Raw genomic sequence first — 14,019 nt, 5'->3', positions numbered from 1 at the left:
TCCTGTGCCTTTACTGCCTCCACTAGCCAACTCCCAGCAGCAGCATGGCTCAGTGGCGGACGGAGGGAGTAATGTGGCGTTACCAAGGAGAAACTACACACAGATGACTCATGAGGGGGCCACTATCCAGGCTGCACTCCATGAGACAGCCTGGCGTTTTATATGATCATCACTGAGATAATGTTTCATGTTTTCCATGCACTTCAGGCAAAACACTGCTGAATATTTGATAAATGAATGAACCAAGGTTTTGTAGCTTTGTGCATCAAATTAAAGCAGTGAGGAAAGTGCACTTAATGACACTTCAAAATCAACTTTTTAATAATTAACATGTATATGTATGGATTTACTCTTTAAAACATTTTGTTTATAATTATTTTTTTCTCCATAATCTGGCGTGCAAGGCAAAGGTAGACATGATAGAAAATAGACTATGCGCAGGTCAATCCATGTGTGTCTCTGGTAAGGGGGGTTCAGTTCTTTGGTCTGATGTTTCTGCCTGTGCTGTGTGCTGCTGTGAGACAGTCTCTCCCCTCTTCTCTACTGTGCTCTCTCCCTGACTGGTCCCCACTGGGCTTGGCCCTCGCTTGTCCTCTGTTTTTGGCCTGCTGTCCATCCCCTCGCCAGTCCTCTCCTCTGCTGTTTGGATTATTAATAAGACACAGCAGAGATTAGATTTTCAATCTCAAGGACAACAGAGAACAAGACACAACCTGACTTTTTTACAGGCAGAAAGATAAACCTAACAAAATTGAACAGAGAAAAGAAAAACAAAAGTTTCTTGATTAGATTTATCATTCAATAAGTAATTTCTGTTTAAACCAAAACAAGGTTATTCTAGATGTTAATAGCTGCACTCTATAGCATGCTGTTAGGTAGATATTTACTGAGGGTTGTGGGCATAATGATGAAGCATCACTTTAATAAATCTGTCACATTAAGGACCTGATATTCAGTCCTTCTGTAATTGAAGGTGATTTGCCAGGAAATTGTGATGAATATCCCTGCGTCAGAATACAAACAAGTATTTGAGATATAATAGGATGGTAATTGCACTACAGTGTATGTGGTGCTGAGGGCCTGATGGGTGAGTTATTATATAACAAAGCAGAAAGAAGGGGAGGAAGTGAGCATATGCCCATTAGTCCAAGGTTTATAGGTCCCAAACCAAACATTTGTACATTTGGCACAATGCCTCAAAAAGAGCATCCATTTTACAGCCTTACACATTAAAATCTCTCAAACCATTTTCACTTAGTAACTTATCTCCCCATGTGTAAAAACACTCAGTATAAAATGTAATTGTCAAGATTTCCTCCTCTGAGGATTTTACTCACCATCCTTCCCCTCAGGCTGGTCCTCACTACAGGTAGGGAGCTCCCCGGGGTTGGCACGTTTCTGGGCTGGTGACCTCTGAAATCGTGGCAATGTTGCCTTCAGCTCTGAGAAGGAGAGAAAAGAAACAACCTGCCTCAGGAATTTTCCTCATATCCAAATTGCAGCAGGACGTCTATGAACACAGCTAGTATTTTCAATGTATTTGACACACACCTGTGTCAATCAATACATGTTAGAATCAGCGATTCCACTCTGTCTTTCTGGGTAAGTCTCTAAGAGCTTGCGCACCTGGATTTGACAATATTTGCACATTATTCCTTAAGGAATTCTTCAAGCTCTGTCAAGTTGGCTGTTGAATCTTGCTAGACAGACATTTTCAAGTCTAGCCATAGATTTTCAAGCCGATTGAAGTCAAAACTGTAACTCAGGAACATTCAATGTCGTCTTGGTAAGCTACTACAGTGTATATTTGGTCCTGTGTTTTAGGTTTTTGTCCTGCTGAAAGGTGAATTTGTCTCCCAGTGTCTGTTAGAAAGTGGACTGAACAAGGTTTTCCTCTAGGATGTTGCCTGTGCTTATCTCTTAGTTTATTTTTATCATACAAATTCCCTAGTCCTTGCTGATGACAAGCATACCCATATCATGATGCAGCCACCACCATGCTTGAAAATATGAAGAGTGGTACTCAGTGATGTATTTTGTTGGATTGTATTTGTATTCTGTACAGGCTTCCCTCTTTTCATTCTGTCATTTAGGTTAGTATTGTGGAGTAACTATAATGTTGTTGATCCACCTTCAGTTTTTTTCCTATCACAACCATTAAACTGTTTTAAAGTCACTATTGGACTCATGGTGAAATCCCCGAGTGGTTTCTTTCCTCTCCGGCAACTGAGTTAGGAATGATGCCTGTATCTTTGTAGTAACCGGGCGTATTGCGAGGCATTGGAAAACCTCCCTGGTCTTTGTGGTCGAATCTGTTTAAAATTCACTGCTCGACTGAGGGACCTTACAGATAATTGTATGTGTGGGGTACAGAGATGAGGTAGTCACACAAAAATCATGTTAAACACTATTATTGCACACAGAGTAAATCCATGCTACTTATTATGTGACTTGTTAAGCAAATATTTACTCCTGAACTTGTTTAGGCTTGCCATAACAAAAGGGTTGAATACTTATTGACTCAAGACATTTCAGCTTTTAATTTTTTATGAATTTGTAAAAATGTCTAAAAACAATGTTTTTCCACTTTGACACCATGGCGTATTGTGTGTAGGCCAGTGACACATAAGCTACATTTAATACATTTTAAATTCAGGCTGTAACACAACAAAATGTGGAAAAGGTCAAGGAGTGTGAATACTTTTTAAAGGCACTGTATACACCACAGTATAGGCTTTATATGGCTCTGATCCTCTGCAGTAGCCTGTGGTGTCCAGCAGGAAGTGCTCTCTCTCTGCTGCTGAGCTCACCTTCATAGTCCAGCAGAGCAGCATGTTCTCGGAGGAGAGAGTCGTCGTAGACAGACACAGCTCTCCGCTGGGGAGAGGGCTTCATGCGGGGCCGGGGTTTAGGAAGGCTCTCTAGGGGACGACCAAGACACACAGGACTCAGATACACAATCACACACAACATAACTGGAGGTGGGTTTAGGCACTTGACACTTGAGTCACAATGACATTCATGTTCAAAAGAAGACCAGACCAGGCATTGCACTACCCAACACATGTTTGGCTCACATGTTTGGGATGCCATCCTCTGCCATAATCTGAACCCAAATAACATCAGATGAGTGGGTGTTAAATATTGGTGGTGGTAATTCAGTCCTTCGAATTCGGCATTGCTGAGTCAAAACCAATACAGTCCAACTCCTGGCAAATGGATTCCCAGGATTGATCTCAGCTCTGTTCGATTGTGTAAAACAATCTTTCCAATACAGAAAGTGCATTAGGAGCTGCCATCCACAAAATATTACAGTATATGAAAACAGAGAGAGACACTGAAGTAATTATCATGCTCTGAGCATTCACTGTTCTTGCATTATTTAATATTAAGCTCATAATGGAAGACAAATCATCAAAGAGAGTTGGAGAGACAAAGAGAAGAGACAAATACAAGCTAGCTTGGTCTTTTTCTGCTCAGACAGAAAAACACCAAAGCTGCTCATATATTTTGTCACCAAGAAGAGGTGAGGACTGTATATAACTGTACCTTCAGTAACTGATTGTGCTCTCTCAGAGCGCTCCCTGCTCTCCAGGGCAGAGGGTCCCCTGCGTGGCGATGGGGCAGGGGGAGTCTCCTTGCGGGGGGAGGGGCAGGGGGGCTCCCTCTGCTGGGGCTGGCTCTGGGAGGGCTCTGGTTCTGTTGGCTGGGTCTCTGGGCCTGTAGCTTTGTTTGGCTGCCGGGGGAACCCCGGGGACGTCCTAGCTGCAGCATTAGGGGGCTGCTGGGGGGCAGGGAGAGGGGGTTTGGCTGCCACTGTGGGCTTGGGAGGGAGGGGGCCGATGGGTCGTCCTGGGAGGAGGGGCTTATCTGTTCGGGGGGCCTCCAGAGGAGTTAGGCCTGCTCTGATTGGCCACCTGGTGTCTGAGGAGAGAAGGGCAGTAGCACTGAAGTCATTACTGCAACATAACATTTACATATTGGTTTGGAGTATGGGTGGATTTATTACATGGACATCCATTCACAAGCTTTAAGTGTCATAATTACCTGAAGCTGATGTGGACATAGTGCGAGGCTTCATCAACGTGGTTGGAGGTTCAGGTTTTTTGTCAAGAATTGCACCTGAGAAAGAGAAGAAGATTATAGCAAACGGGGAAGTTCACCTACACATACGATGAGCCCCTCCATAATTGAAGCAGCCTGAAACAGAAAAAAAAAATCCACACAAAAGACAAAGGGAGCTGTCACTGTCACCTTTAGAGCACAAGGCATTGGCTGATAGTGCCGAGTTCCCCTCTGAGTGGATGTGTGAACTGACCCCTGACCTCCAGCACTGAGTGACAGATGGACGAAATGACTCCCAGGCTGGCCTGTCTGTGTTGCTCTGACCTCCCATGAGCCTCTCTGACCTGCTCTAAATTTCGGTCAACTCCATGTATCACTTTTATTATAGATGTAGGATTGATTTCTCTGTTAACCTTTACCTCTCTGGTCTTCTCACTGACCTTCATCATCTGAAGGTGAATTTGACATAAATAAGCACAGTTTTTACATTTCTATCAAATCAAAATTAAGAAGAATATTATCTATAGGTTCCTTTATATTTTCAAGGGTTACTCAAGAAGCACAACAACTGCAGTTGACATTATACTAGCATCTACTGTCAAATCACATCACTAGTGTCACAGCAACACTTTTACTTAACAGTCTACAATCCAACAACTATAAGATGAGACATTGACATCTAGCGCAACAAGCCAACTCTAAATGGACTTAGTCTCCACGTCTACAGCAAACCTGAGATGCTGCCACGTTCCTATCAGCAGGAAAGGATCTGTAGGGGAGACCGGGGGGTTGGATGTCACACAGTGTGTGTGTGGGGGGGGGGGGGCGGCTGTGTAATAATTTCAAGATAAAAATGTGTGTCCTCTATAGGAGAGATCATCCATCTGGTCAATTCAGGTCAGGATTACAAAACACTGAGGTAAGAGGAATAACTGGATTTTTCATCTGTGAAATTAAATATTAATATGCTTGTTATTTCTTTCATAAATAGTTGTATGATGGGAGTGTCCATAAAAATAAAATAAAAATTGAAAATAGGAAAGGGAGAGCTTTATTTCAAGCCTATTTGTGAGTTCTTAGATCAAGCCATGTGGTAACTAGCATCTTAATTAGCATGCTAATTAAGATTGGGAATGGTTGTCACATTGATGTTTAGGTTGCTTGTCACAATCTGACAACCATCTCCATTGTAACAATGTGCCCAGTAAGCTAAATTACATTGAGAAGATGCATAGAAGACCTCTATGCCTCACAAGTTTTGGACAGTACAGTACAGCACAATAGAGTTTAATTCAGCAGAGTACAGTACAGTACAGTTTACATTTACATTTACATTTAAGTCATTTAGCAGACGCTCTTATCCAGAGCGACTTACAATTCAGTATAGTAGAGTACAGCAAAGTAGAGTACAGTACAGTTGAGATACAATACATTATATTCTACTGTATTCTACTGTGCTCTACTGAACTATACTCTACTGAATACACTACTTTTCTTGACTGTACTCTGTTGTGCTCTACTGTATATTGTGCTGTCAAAACTTGGGAAACATGGATGTCTATGATTGGTTCTGTTTTGGTCCGTTCCGAACCTGCTTCTCCAACAGAGTCAGCAACATTCACAAACACGCACACCTCTTCCTGTTTGAAAAAGCATTCCTTGTTTTCAACAAAACATTGAGTTGACACAAATGTTTACAGCTTTACTTTTTTCACTTATTAATATACTACACTGAATATACTACATGTGACAAGTATAGGGACAGCGTGGAGGAGCAATTAAACAGGTTGGATATGAGGCGTATGTGGCAGGGGCTTCTAACGATGAAGGATTACAAAAATAAAGCCGTCATGTCTCGGACACCAATGCAAAACAACCGAGCTGCCGAGGAGAGCCTCTGAGGAGAACTTGAGTTACAGTGGGGCATAAAAGTATTTAGTCAGCCACCAATTGTGCAAGTTCTCCCACTTAAAAATATGAGCGGCCTGTAATTTTCATCATAGGTACACTTCAACTATGGCAGACAAAATGAGAAATAAAATCCAGAAAATCACATTGTAGGATTTTTAATGAATTTTTTTGCAAATTATGGTGGAAAATAAGTATTTGGTCAATAACAAAAGTTTATCTCAATCCTTTGTTATATACCCTTTATTGGCAATGACAGAGGTCAAACGTTTTCTGTAAGTCTTCACAAGGTTTTCACACACTGTTGCTGGTATTTTGGCCCATTCCTCCATGCAGATCTCCTCTAGAGCAGTGATGTTTTGGGGCTGTTGCTGGGCAACACGGACTCAACTCCCTCCAAAGATTTTCTATGGGGTTGAGATCTGGAGACTGGCTAGGCCACTCCAGGACCTTGAAATGCTTCTTACAAAGCCACTCCTTCATTGCCCGGGCGGTGTGTTTGGGATCATTGTCATGCTGAAAGACCCAGCCACATTTCATCTTCAATGCCCTTGCTGATGGAAGGAGGTTTTCACTCAAAATCTCACGATACATGGTCCCATTCATTCTTTCCTTTACACGGATCAGTCGTCCTGGTCCCTTTGCAGAAAAACAGCCCAAAGCATGATGTTTCCACCATCATGCTTCACAGTAGGTATGGTGTTCTTTGGATGCAACTCAGCATTTTTGTCCTCCAAACACGACGAGTTGAGTTTTACCAAAAAAGTTCCATTTTGGTTTCATCTGACCATATGACATTCACCCAATCTTCTTCAGGATCATCCAAATGCTCTCTAGCAAACTTCAGACGGGCCTGGACATGTACTGGCTTAAGCAGGGGGACACGTCTGGCACTGCAGGATTTGAGTCCCTGGCGGCGTAGTGTGTTACTGATGGTAGGCTTTGTTACTTTGGTCCCAGCTCTCTGCAGGTCATTCACTAGGTCCCCCGGTGTGGTTCTGGGATTTTTGCTCACCGTTCTTGTGATCATTTTGACCCCACGGGGTGAGATCTTGCGTGGAGCCCCATAATCTCTAATCGAGGGAGATTATCAGTAGTCTTGTATGTCTTCCATTTCCTAATAATTGCTCCCACAGTTGATTTCTTCAAACCAAGCTGCTTACCTATTGCAGATTCAGTCTTCCCAGCCTGGTGCAGGTCTACAATTTTGTTTCTGGTGTCCTTTGACAGCTCTTTGGTCTTGGCCATAGTGGAATTTGGAGTGTGACTGTTTGAGGTTGTGGACAGGTGTCTTTTATACTGATAACAAGTTCAAACAGGTAATAAGTGGAGGACAGAGGAGCCTCTTAAAGAAGAAGTTACAGGTCTGTGAGAGACAGAAATCTTGCTTATTTTCCACAATCATTTGCAAATAAATTCATTAAAAATCCTACAATGTGATTTTGTGGATTTGTTTTCCTCATTTTGTCTGTCATAGTTGAAGTGTACCTATGATGAAAAGTTCAGGCCTCATCTTTTTAAGTGGGAGAACTTGCACAATTGGTGGCTGACTAAATGCTTTTTTTCCCCACTGTATGTGCTTACGGTCTCCACGGTGGACATATTTATGTCATTCAAACCTGTTAACCCTTGCAAGGCTGCCGGCCTTCGACGGCATCCCTAGCCGCGCCCTCAGAGAATGTGCAGGCCAGGTAGCTGTTGTGTTTTTGGACATTTTCAATCTGTCTCTAGCTCAGGCCTGCTTCAAGATGTCCACTATCATCCGGTGCCCAAGAAAGTGAAAATAACTGAACTGAATGACTACCAACCCGTTACACTCACTTTCGTCATCATGAAGTTCTTCGAGAGGCTAGTAAATACTCCTACACAAACCGACCCTCTGCTCCCTCTATGTACATTTGTACAGGGTAAAAGGGATTTTGAAGAAGGAAGGCCATCACTCCATTTTGCAACGCCATACCCTGTGGACGGCGCTTAATTGGAGCCACTTTCGACAGGGCAATGACCCAAAGCACAGCTCCAAACTATGCAAGAACTGTTTAGATAACTATTTAGGGAAGAAGCAGTCAGCTGGTATTCTGTCTATAATGGAGAGGTCAACACAGTCACCGGATCTCAACCCTATTGAGCTGTTGTGGGGGCAGCTTGACCGTACGGTACGTAAGAAGTGCCTATCAAGCCGATCCAACTTGTGGGAGGTGCTTCAGGAAGCATGGGATGAAATCTCTTCAGATTACCTCAACAAATTGACAACTAGAATGCCAAAGGTTTGCAAGGCTGTAATTGCTGCAAAATTATTATTTCAATTAAAAATTATTATTTATAACCTTGTCAATGTCTTGACTATATTTCCTATTCATTTTGCAACTAATTTCATCAATGTTTTCATGGAAAACAAGGACATTTCGAAGTGACCCCAAACTTTTGAACGGTAGTGTGTACATGTTATTTTATTGGGGTATTATGTTTCATTCACACTGTTAGCACTATAATCTAAATAATTATAATGCTTGATATTTTTTTTGTCATTATGGCTAATAATGATATATACAGGTATATTATAATATATCCCAACACATATGATAATATACTGTTTTATCTTATTATGAAAAATATATCTTCAATATATTTCATTTCCGTAAGGAGTCGCAAGCTGGCACAGCCACAAAGTCATTCAATTTGATTTTAAACCTAACCTTAACACTAACCTTAACCACACAGCTAACTCTAATGCCTAACCTTAAATTAAGACCAAAAAGCTAATTTGTTTTCATGAATTTTTACAACATAGCCAATTTGGACTTTGCAGCTAGCCTATCTAAGGGGAAATCGCCCAGTTCTGCCTCCAGGGCAAGATTTGTGACAATAAACTTCAACCTGAGAGGAAAACACTAACCAGTAAGTGTGACAACCAACCCCAGTCTCTCCTACATACAGTGTGAAGAGGAGCTAGGAACAGGAAATCCCAGATCCCAGACACACAGCTGAGAAGGAGTGGGGAGAGTCTTACCCTCTGAGTTGGCTTTTCTCAGCTCCTCTTCTTTGTTCTACAAGGGGATATAAGACAATGTTATTCTTGAGTTATCCTCCTATGTGCTCCTACCTGGACTGAAAATGCAGGCTGCAGTGGATAAGCCCTATTAAATCATTTACAATACAGAGGCTGTCACACCCTCACCATCAGATACTGAGACATTCAAGGCCATGCCACATTACATTAATGTCACAAAGGTACTGTAATCCTTAATGAATCCCACTACAGCTGTGTGCTCAGAACAGAAAGGAAATAGTCAAGTAGAGAACATGAAGGGTGGTCCACAAACATTCATATCACACATTAACACACACACCTGGCTGGTCTTTGTGTCTGCAGGAGGTGTCTTGGCCACCCCTATGCGGTGGAGCATGACGTGGAGACGCTGCTCAAGGCTGGATGTGCTCTCAGATGCGTGTTTCTGAAAGAGGATGACCAAAGGCATATCTAAATGATGTGCATTTTGTTTATCACAGATTGGTTCTATGTGCTTTCTGACCAGTGCAGAGTGGTACCTACCTTTCCATGTGTGGCAGTGCCATCCTCCAGGCCTGTCAGCAGGATGAGGGACTGGGACTTCCCATCCCTGAGGGAGCGCCGTGTGGCCTTCAGCCTCCTCTCTCCATCTGGGGTCCTGCTCTTCTCCAGAGTCCGGCTCTTCTCCCTCTCCACCAAGAACCCCCCAATAGGGCTAATGACGGGGCTGGGGGTCAGAGCGCTGGGGGACATGGGGGTCCCCTTCTCCTGGGCATAGGCACTGGTGGGCAGGGAGGCGGAGGTAGTGGCGACGTCAGAGGGAGTGGCGGGGGCCATGGTGTCGTCATCTGCTGCTCTTACTGTTGTGGTGGCATCAGAATCATTAACACTGGTGGCCTTAGCACCCCTCTCCTCTTCCAATTTCCCCTTTTTGTTTTGCTCCCTCTCTTTTTCCTTCTCTTTTGCCTCCCTGAGTGGTCTGATTAGATCAGCAATGGAGGTCTTTTTGACCTTGCCCTCTGGGCAAACCTCGCCCTTCGCCCCCCGGCTGGCACGGCCTTTCTTGAAGGCGAAGAAGTCCCCAAACTTTTTCTTTATGTTTTTGGAGGGGGCGGAGGAAAGGGTGGTTGTTTCAGTCGCGGAGGAGGAAGAGGTGCTAGAGGAGGTGGTGGTGGAGGGGGGCGGGGCCGGGGCAGACGTGCTAGGAGGGGCAGGGGTGGTGGAAGTCGACTCTGTGGGTTGTGCTTTGTCAAGGATCTCCTCCCTCTGCGCTTTTCTGCAATTGAGGTGAAGCACAAAACAGCAACAACACTTCTGAGTCTCCATTCAGTGGTGGTGCTTGTTCAGTGTTCACACTATCTAGTGATGGGATATTGTGGCTTTTGGGATGGGATCAGTGGGATGCTGTGTATTTGGGATACATAATTTCAACCACAGTAGACAAACATTCTGCGAAAACATTGTTATCTTTCTGTTTGTACAGTATGTATGCATGGTGTGTATTGCCATATCTGTCAGTCTTTGTGGAGAGTGTGGGAACATGCATGTGCAGAGAGCCAGTGTTAGTTGGTTTGTTAAGTGTGGGTGCAGAGAGCCAGTGTTAGTTGGTTTGTTAAGTGTGGGTGCAGAGAGCCAGTGTTAGTTGGTTTGTTAAGTGTGGGTGCAGAGAGCCAGTGTTAGTTGGTTTGTTAAGTGTGGGTGCAGAGAGCCAGTGTCAGTTGGTTTGTTAAGTGTGGGTGCAGAGAGCCAGTGTCAGTTGGTTTGTTTAGTGTGGGTGTAGAGAGCCAGTGTTAGTTGGTTTGTTTAGTGTGGGTGCAGAGAGCCAGTGTTAGTTGGTTTGTTTAGTGTGGGTGCAGAGAGCCAGTGTTAGTTGGTTTGTTTAGTGTGGGTGTAGAGAGCCAGTGTTAGTTGGTTTGTTTAGTGTGGGTGTAGAGAGCCAGTGTCAGTTGGTTTGTTTAGTGTGGGTGCAGAGAGCCAGTGTCAGTTGGTTTGTTTAGTTGGTTTGTTTGGTGTGGGTGCAGAGAGCCAGTGTTAGTTGGTTTGTTTAGTGTGGGTGTAGAGAGCCAGTGTTAGTTGGTTTGTTTAGTGTGGGTGCAGAGAGCCAGTGTTAGTTGGTTTGTTTAGTGTGGGTATAGAGAGCCAGTGTTAGTTGGTTTGTTTAGTTGGTTTGTTTAGTGTGGGTGCAGAGAGCCAGTGTTAGTTGGTTTGTTTAGTTGGTTTGTTTAGTGTGGGTGCAAAGAGCCAGTGTTAGTTGGTTTGTTTAGTGTGGGTGTAGAGAGCCAGTGTTAGTTGGTTTGTTTAGTGTGGGTGTAGAGAGCCAGTGTTAGTTGGTTTGTTTAGTGTGGGTGCAGAGCGCCAGTGTTAGTTGGTTTGTTTAGTGTGGGTGCAGAGAGCCAGTGTCAGTTGGTTTGTTTAGTTGGTTTGTTTAGTGTGGGTGTAGAGAGCCAGTGTTAGTTGGTTTGTTTAGTGTGGGTGCAGAGAGCCAGTGTCAGTTGGTTTGTTTAGTTGGTTTGTTTAGTGTGGGTGTAGAGAGCCGGTGTTAGTTGGTTTGTTTAGTGTGGGTATAGAGAGCCAGTGTCAGTTGGTTTGTTTAGTGTGGGTATAGAGAGCCAGTGTCAGTTGGTTTGTTTAGTGTGGGTGCAGAGAGCCAGTGTCAGTTGGTTTGTTTAGTTGGTTTGTTTGGTGTGGGTGCAGAGAGCCAGTGTTAGTTGGTTTGTTTAGTGTGGGTGTAGAGAGCCAGTGTTAGTTGGTTTGTTTAGTGTGGGTGCAGAGAGCCAGTGTTAGTTGGTTTGTTTAGTGTGGGTGTAGAGAGCCAGTGTTAGTTGGTTTGTTTAGTGTGGGTGCAGAGCGCCAGTGTTAGTTGGTTTGTTTAGTGTGGGTGCAGAGAGCCAGTGTTAGTTGGTTTGTTTAGTTGGTTTGTTTAGTGTGGGTGCAGAGAGCCAGTGTTAGTTGGTTTGTTTAGTGTGGGTGCAGAGAGCCAGTGTTAGTTGGTTTGTTTAGTGTGGGTGCAGAGAGCCATTGTTAGTTGGTTTGTTTAGTTGGTTTGTTTAGTGTGGGTGCAGAGAGCCAGTGTTAGTTGGTTTGTTTAGTTGGTTTGTTTAGTGTGGGTGCAGAGAGCCAGTGTTAGTTGGTTTGTTTAGTTGGTTTGTTTAGTGTGGGTGCAGAGAGCCAGTGTTAGTTGGTTTGTTTAGTGTGGGTGCAGAGAGCCAGTGTTAGTTGGTTTGTTTAGTGTGGGTGTAGAGAGCCAGTGTTAGTTGGTTTGTTTAGTGTGGGTGTAGAGAGCCAGTGTTAGTTGGTTTGTTTAGTGTGGGTGCAGAGCGCCAGTGTTAGTTGGTTTGTTTAGTGTGGGTGTAGAGAGCCAGTGTCAGTTGGTTTGTTTAGTGTGGGTGTAGAGAGCCAGTGTCAGTTGGTTTGTTTAGTGTGGGTGTAGAGAGCCAGTGTTAGTTGGTTTGTTTAGTGTGGGTGTAGAGAGCCAGTGTCAGTTGGTTTGTTTAGTGTGGGTGTAGAGAGCTAGTGTCAGTTGGTTTGTTTAGTGTGGGTGTAGAGAGCCAGTGTTAGTTGGTTTGTTTAGTGTGGGTGTAGAGAGCCAGTGTTAGTTGGTTTGTTTAGTGTGGGTGTAGAGAGCCAGTGTCAGTTGGTTTGTTTAGTGTGGGTGCAGAGAGCCAGTGTCAGTTGGTTTGTTTAGTTGGTTTGTTTGGTGTGGGTGCAGAGAGCCAGTGTTAGTTGGTTTGTTTAGTGTGGGTGCAGAGAGCCAGTGTTAGTTGGTTTGTTTAGTGTGGGTGCAGAGAGCCAGTGTTAGTTTGTTTGTTTAGTGTGGGTGCAGAGAGCCAGTGTTAGTTTGTTTGTTTAGTGTGGGTGCAGAGAGCCAGTGTTAGTTGGTTTGTTTAGTGTGGGTGCAGAGAGCCAGTGTTAGTTGGTTTGTTTAGTGTGGGTGCAGAGAGCCAGTGTTAGTTGGTTTGTTTAGTGTGGGTGCAGAGAGCCAGTGTTAGTTGGTTTGTTTAGTTGGTTTGTTTAGTGTGGGTGCAGAGAGCCAGTGTTAGTTGGTTTGTTTAGTGTGGGTGCAGAGAGCCAGTGTTAGTTGGTTTGTTTAGTGTGGGTGCAGAGCGCCAGTGTTAGTTGGTTTGTTTAGTGTGGGTGCAGAGAGCCAGTGTCAGTTGGTTTGTTTAGTTGGTTTGTTTAGTGTGGGTGTAGAGAGCCAGTGTTAGTTGGTTTGTTTAGTGTGGGTGCAGAGAGCCAGTGTCAGTTGGTTTGTTTAGTTGGTTTGTTTAGTGTGGGTGTAGAGAGCCGGTGTTAGTTGGTTTGTTTAGTGTGGGTATAGAGAGCCAGTGTCAGTTGGTTTGTTTAGTGTGGGTATAGAGAGCCAGTGTCAGTTGGTTTGTTTAGTGTGGGTGCAGAGAGCCAGTGTCAGTTGGTTTGTTTAGTTGGTTTGTTTGGTGTGGGTGCAGAGAGCCAGTGTTAGTTGGTTTGTTTAGTGTGGGTGTAGAGAGCCAGTGTTAGTTGGTTTGTTTAGTGTGGGTGCAGAGAGCCAGTGTTAGTTGGTTTGTTTAGTGTGGGTGTAGAGAGCCAGTGTTAGTTGGTTTGTTTAGTGTGGGTGCAGAGCGCCAGTGTTAGTTGGTTTGTTTAGTGTGGGTGCAGAGAGCCAGTGTTAGTTGGTTTGTTTAGTTGGTTTGTTTAGTGTGGGTGCAGAGAGCCAGTGTTAGTTGGTTTGTTTAGTTGGTTTGTTTAGTGTGGGTGCAGAGAGCCAGTGTTAGTTGGTTTGTTTAGTGTGGGTGCAGAGAGCCAGTGTTAGTTGGTTTGTTTAGTTGGTTTGTTTAGTGTGGGTGCAGAGAGCCATTGTTAGTTGGTTTGTTTAGTTGGTTTGTTTAGTGTGGGTGCAGAGAGCCAGTGTTAGTTGGTTTGTTTAGTTGGTTTGTTTAGTGTGGGTGCAGAGAGCCAGTGTTAGTTGGTTTGTTTAGTTGGTTTGTTTAGTGTGGGTGCAGAGAGCCAGTGTTAGTTGGTTTGTTTAGTGTGGGTGCAGAGAGCCAGTGTTAGTTGGT

General features: G+C 44.0%; 1 protein-coding gene across 1 annotated transcript in view; it reads right to left on the bottom strand.

The window, feature by feature from the left end:
- Positions 1–297: 297 nt before the first annotated feature.
- Positions 298–14,019, bottom strand: part of LOC124037207 (capping protein, Arp2/3 and myosin-I linker protein 3-like) — a 78,292-nt gene continuing 64,570 nt past the window's right edge. Inside the window, exons 32-39 of the mRNA XM_046351878.1 lie at positions 9,527–10,259; positions 9,324–9,428; positions 8,984–9,020; positions 4,048–4,122; positions 3,550–3,924; positions 2,811–2,921; positions 1,338–1,442; positions 298–639 (exon numbers count right to left, since the gene is read on the bottom strand). Of these exons, the coding sequence (XP_046207834.1) occupies positions 443–639; positions 1,338–1,442; positions 2,811–2,921; positions 3,550–3,924; positions 4,048–4,122; positions 8,984–9,020; positions 9,324–9,428; positions 9,527–10,259 (1,738 nt within the window). The 3' untranslated portion in view covers positions 298–442. The remainder of the gene's footprint in view (positions 640–1,337; positions 1,443–2,810; positions 2,922–3,549; positions 3,925–4,047; positions 4,123–8,983; positions 9,021–9,323; positions 9,429–9,526; positions 10,260–14,019) is intronic.

This window comes from Oncorhynchus gorbuscha, linkage group LG01 (assembly GCF_021184085.1).
Source record: "Oncorhynchus gorbuscha isolate QuinsamMale2020 ecotype Even-year linkage group LG01, OgorEven_v1.0, whole genome shotgun sequence".
NCBI classification, from domain to species: Eukaryota; Metazoa; Chordata; class Actinopteri; order Salmoniformes; family Salmonidae; genus Oncorhynchus; species Oncorhynchus gorbuscha.
This window is presented reverse-complemented; position numbering and strand designations above follow the sequence as displayed.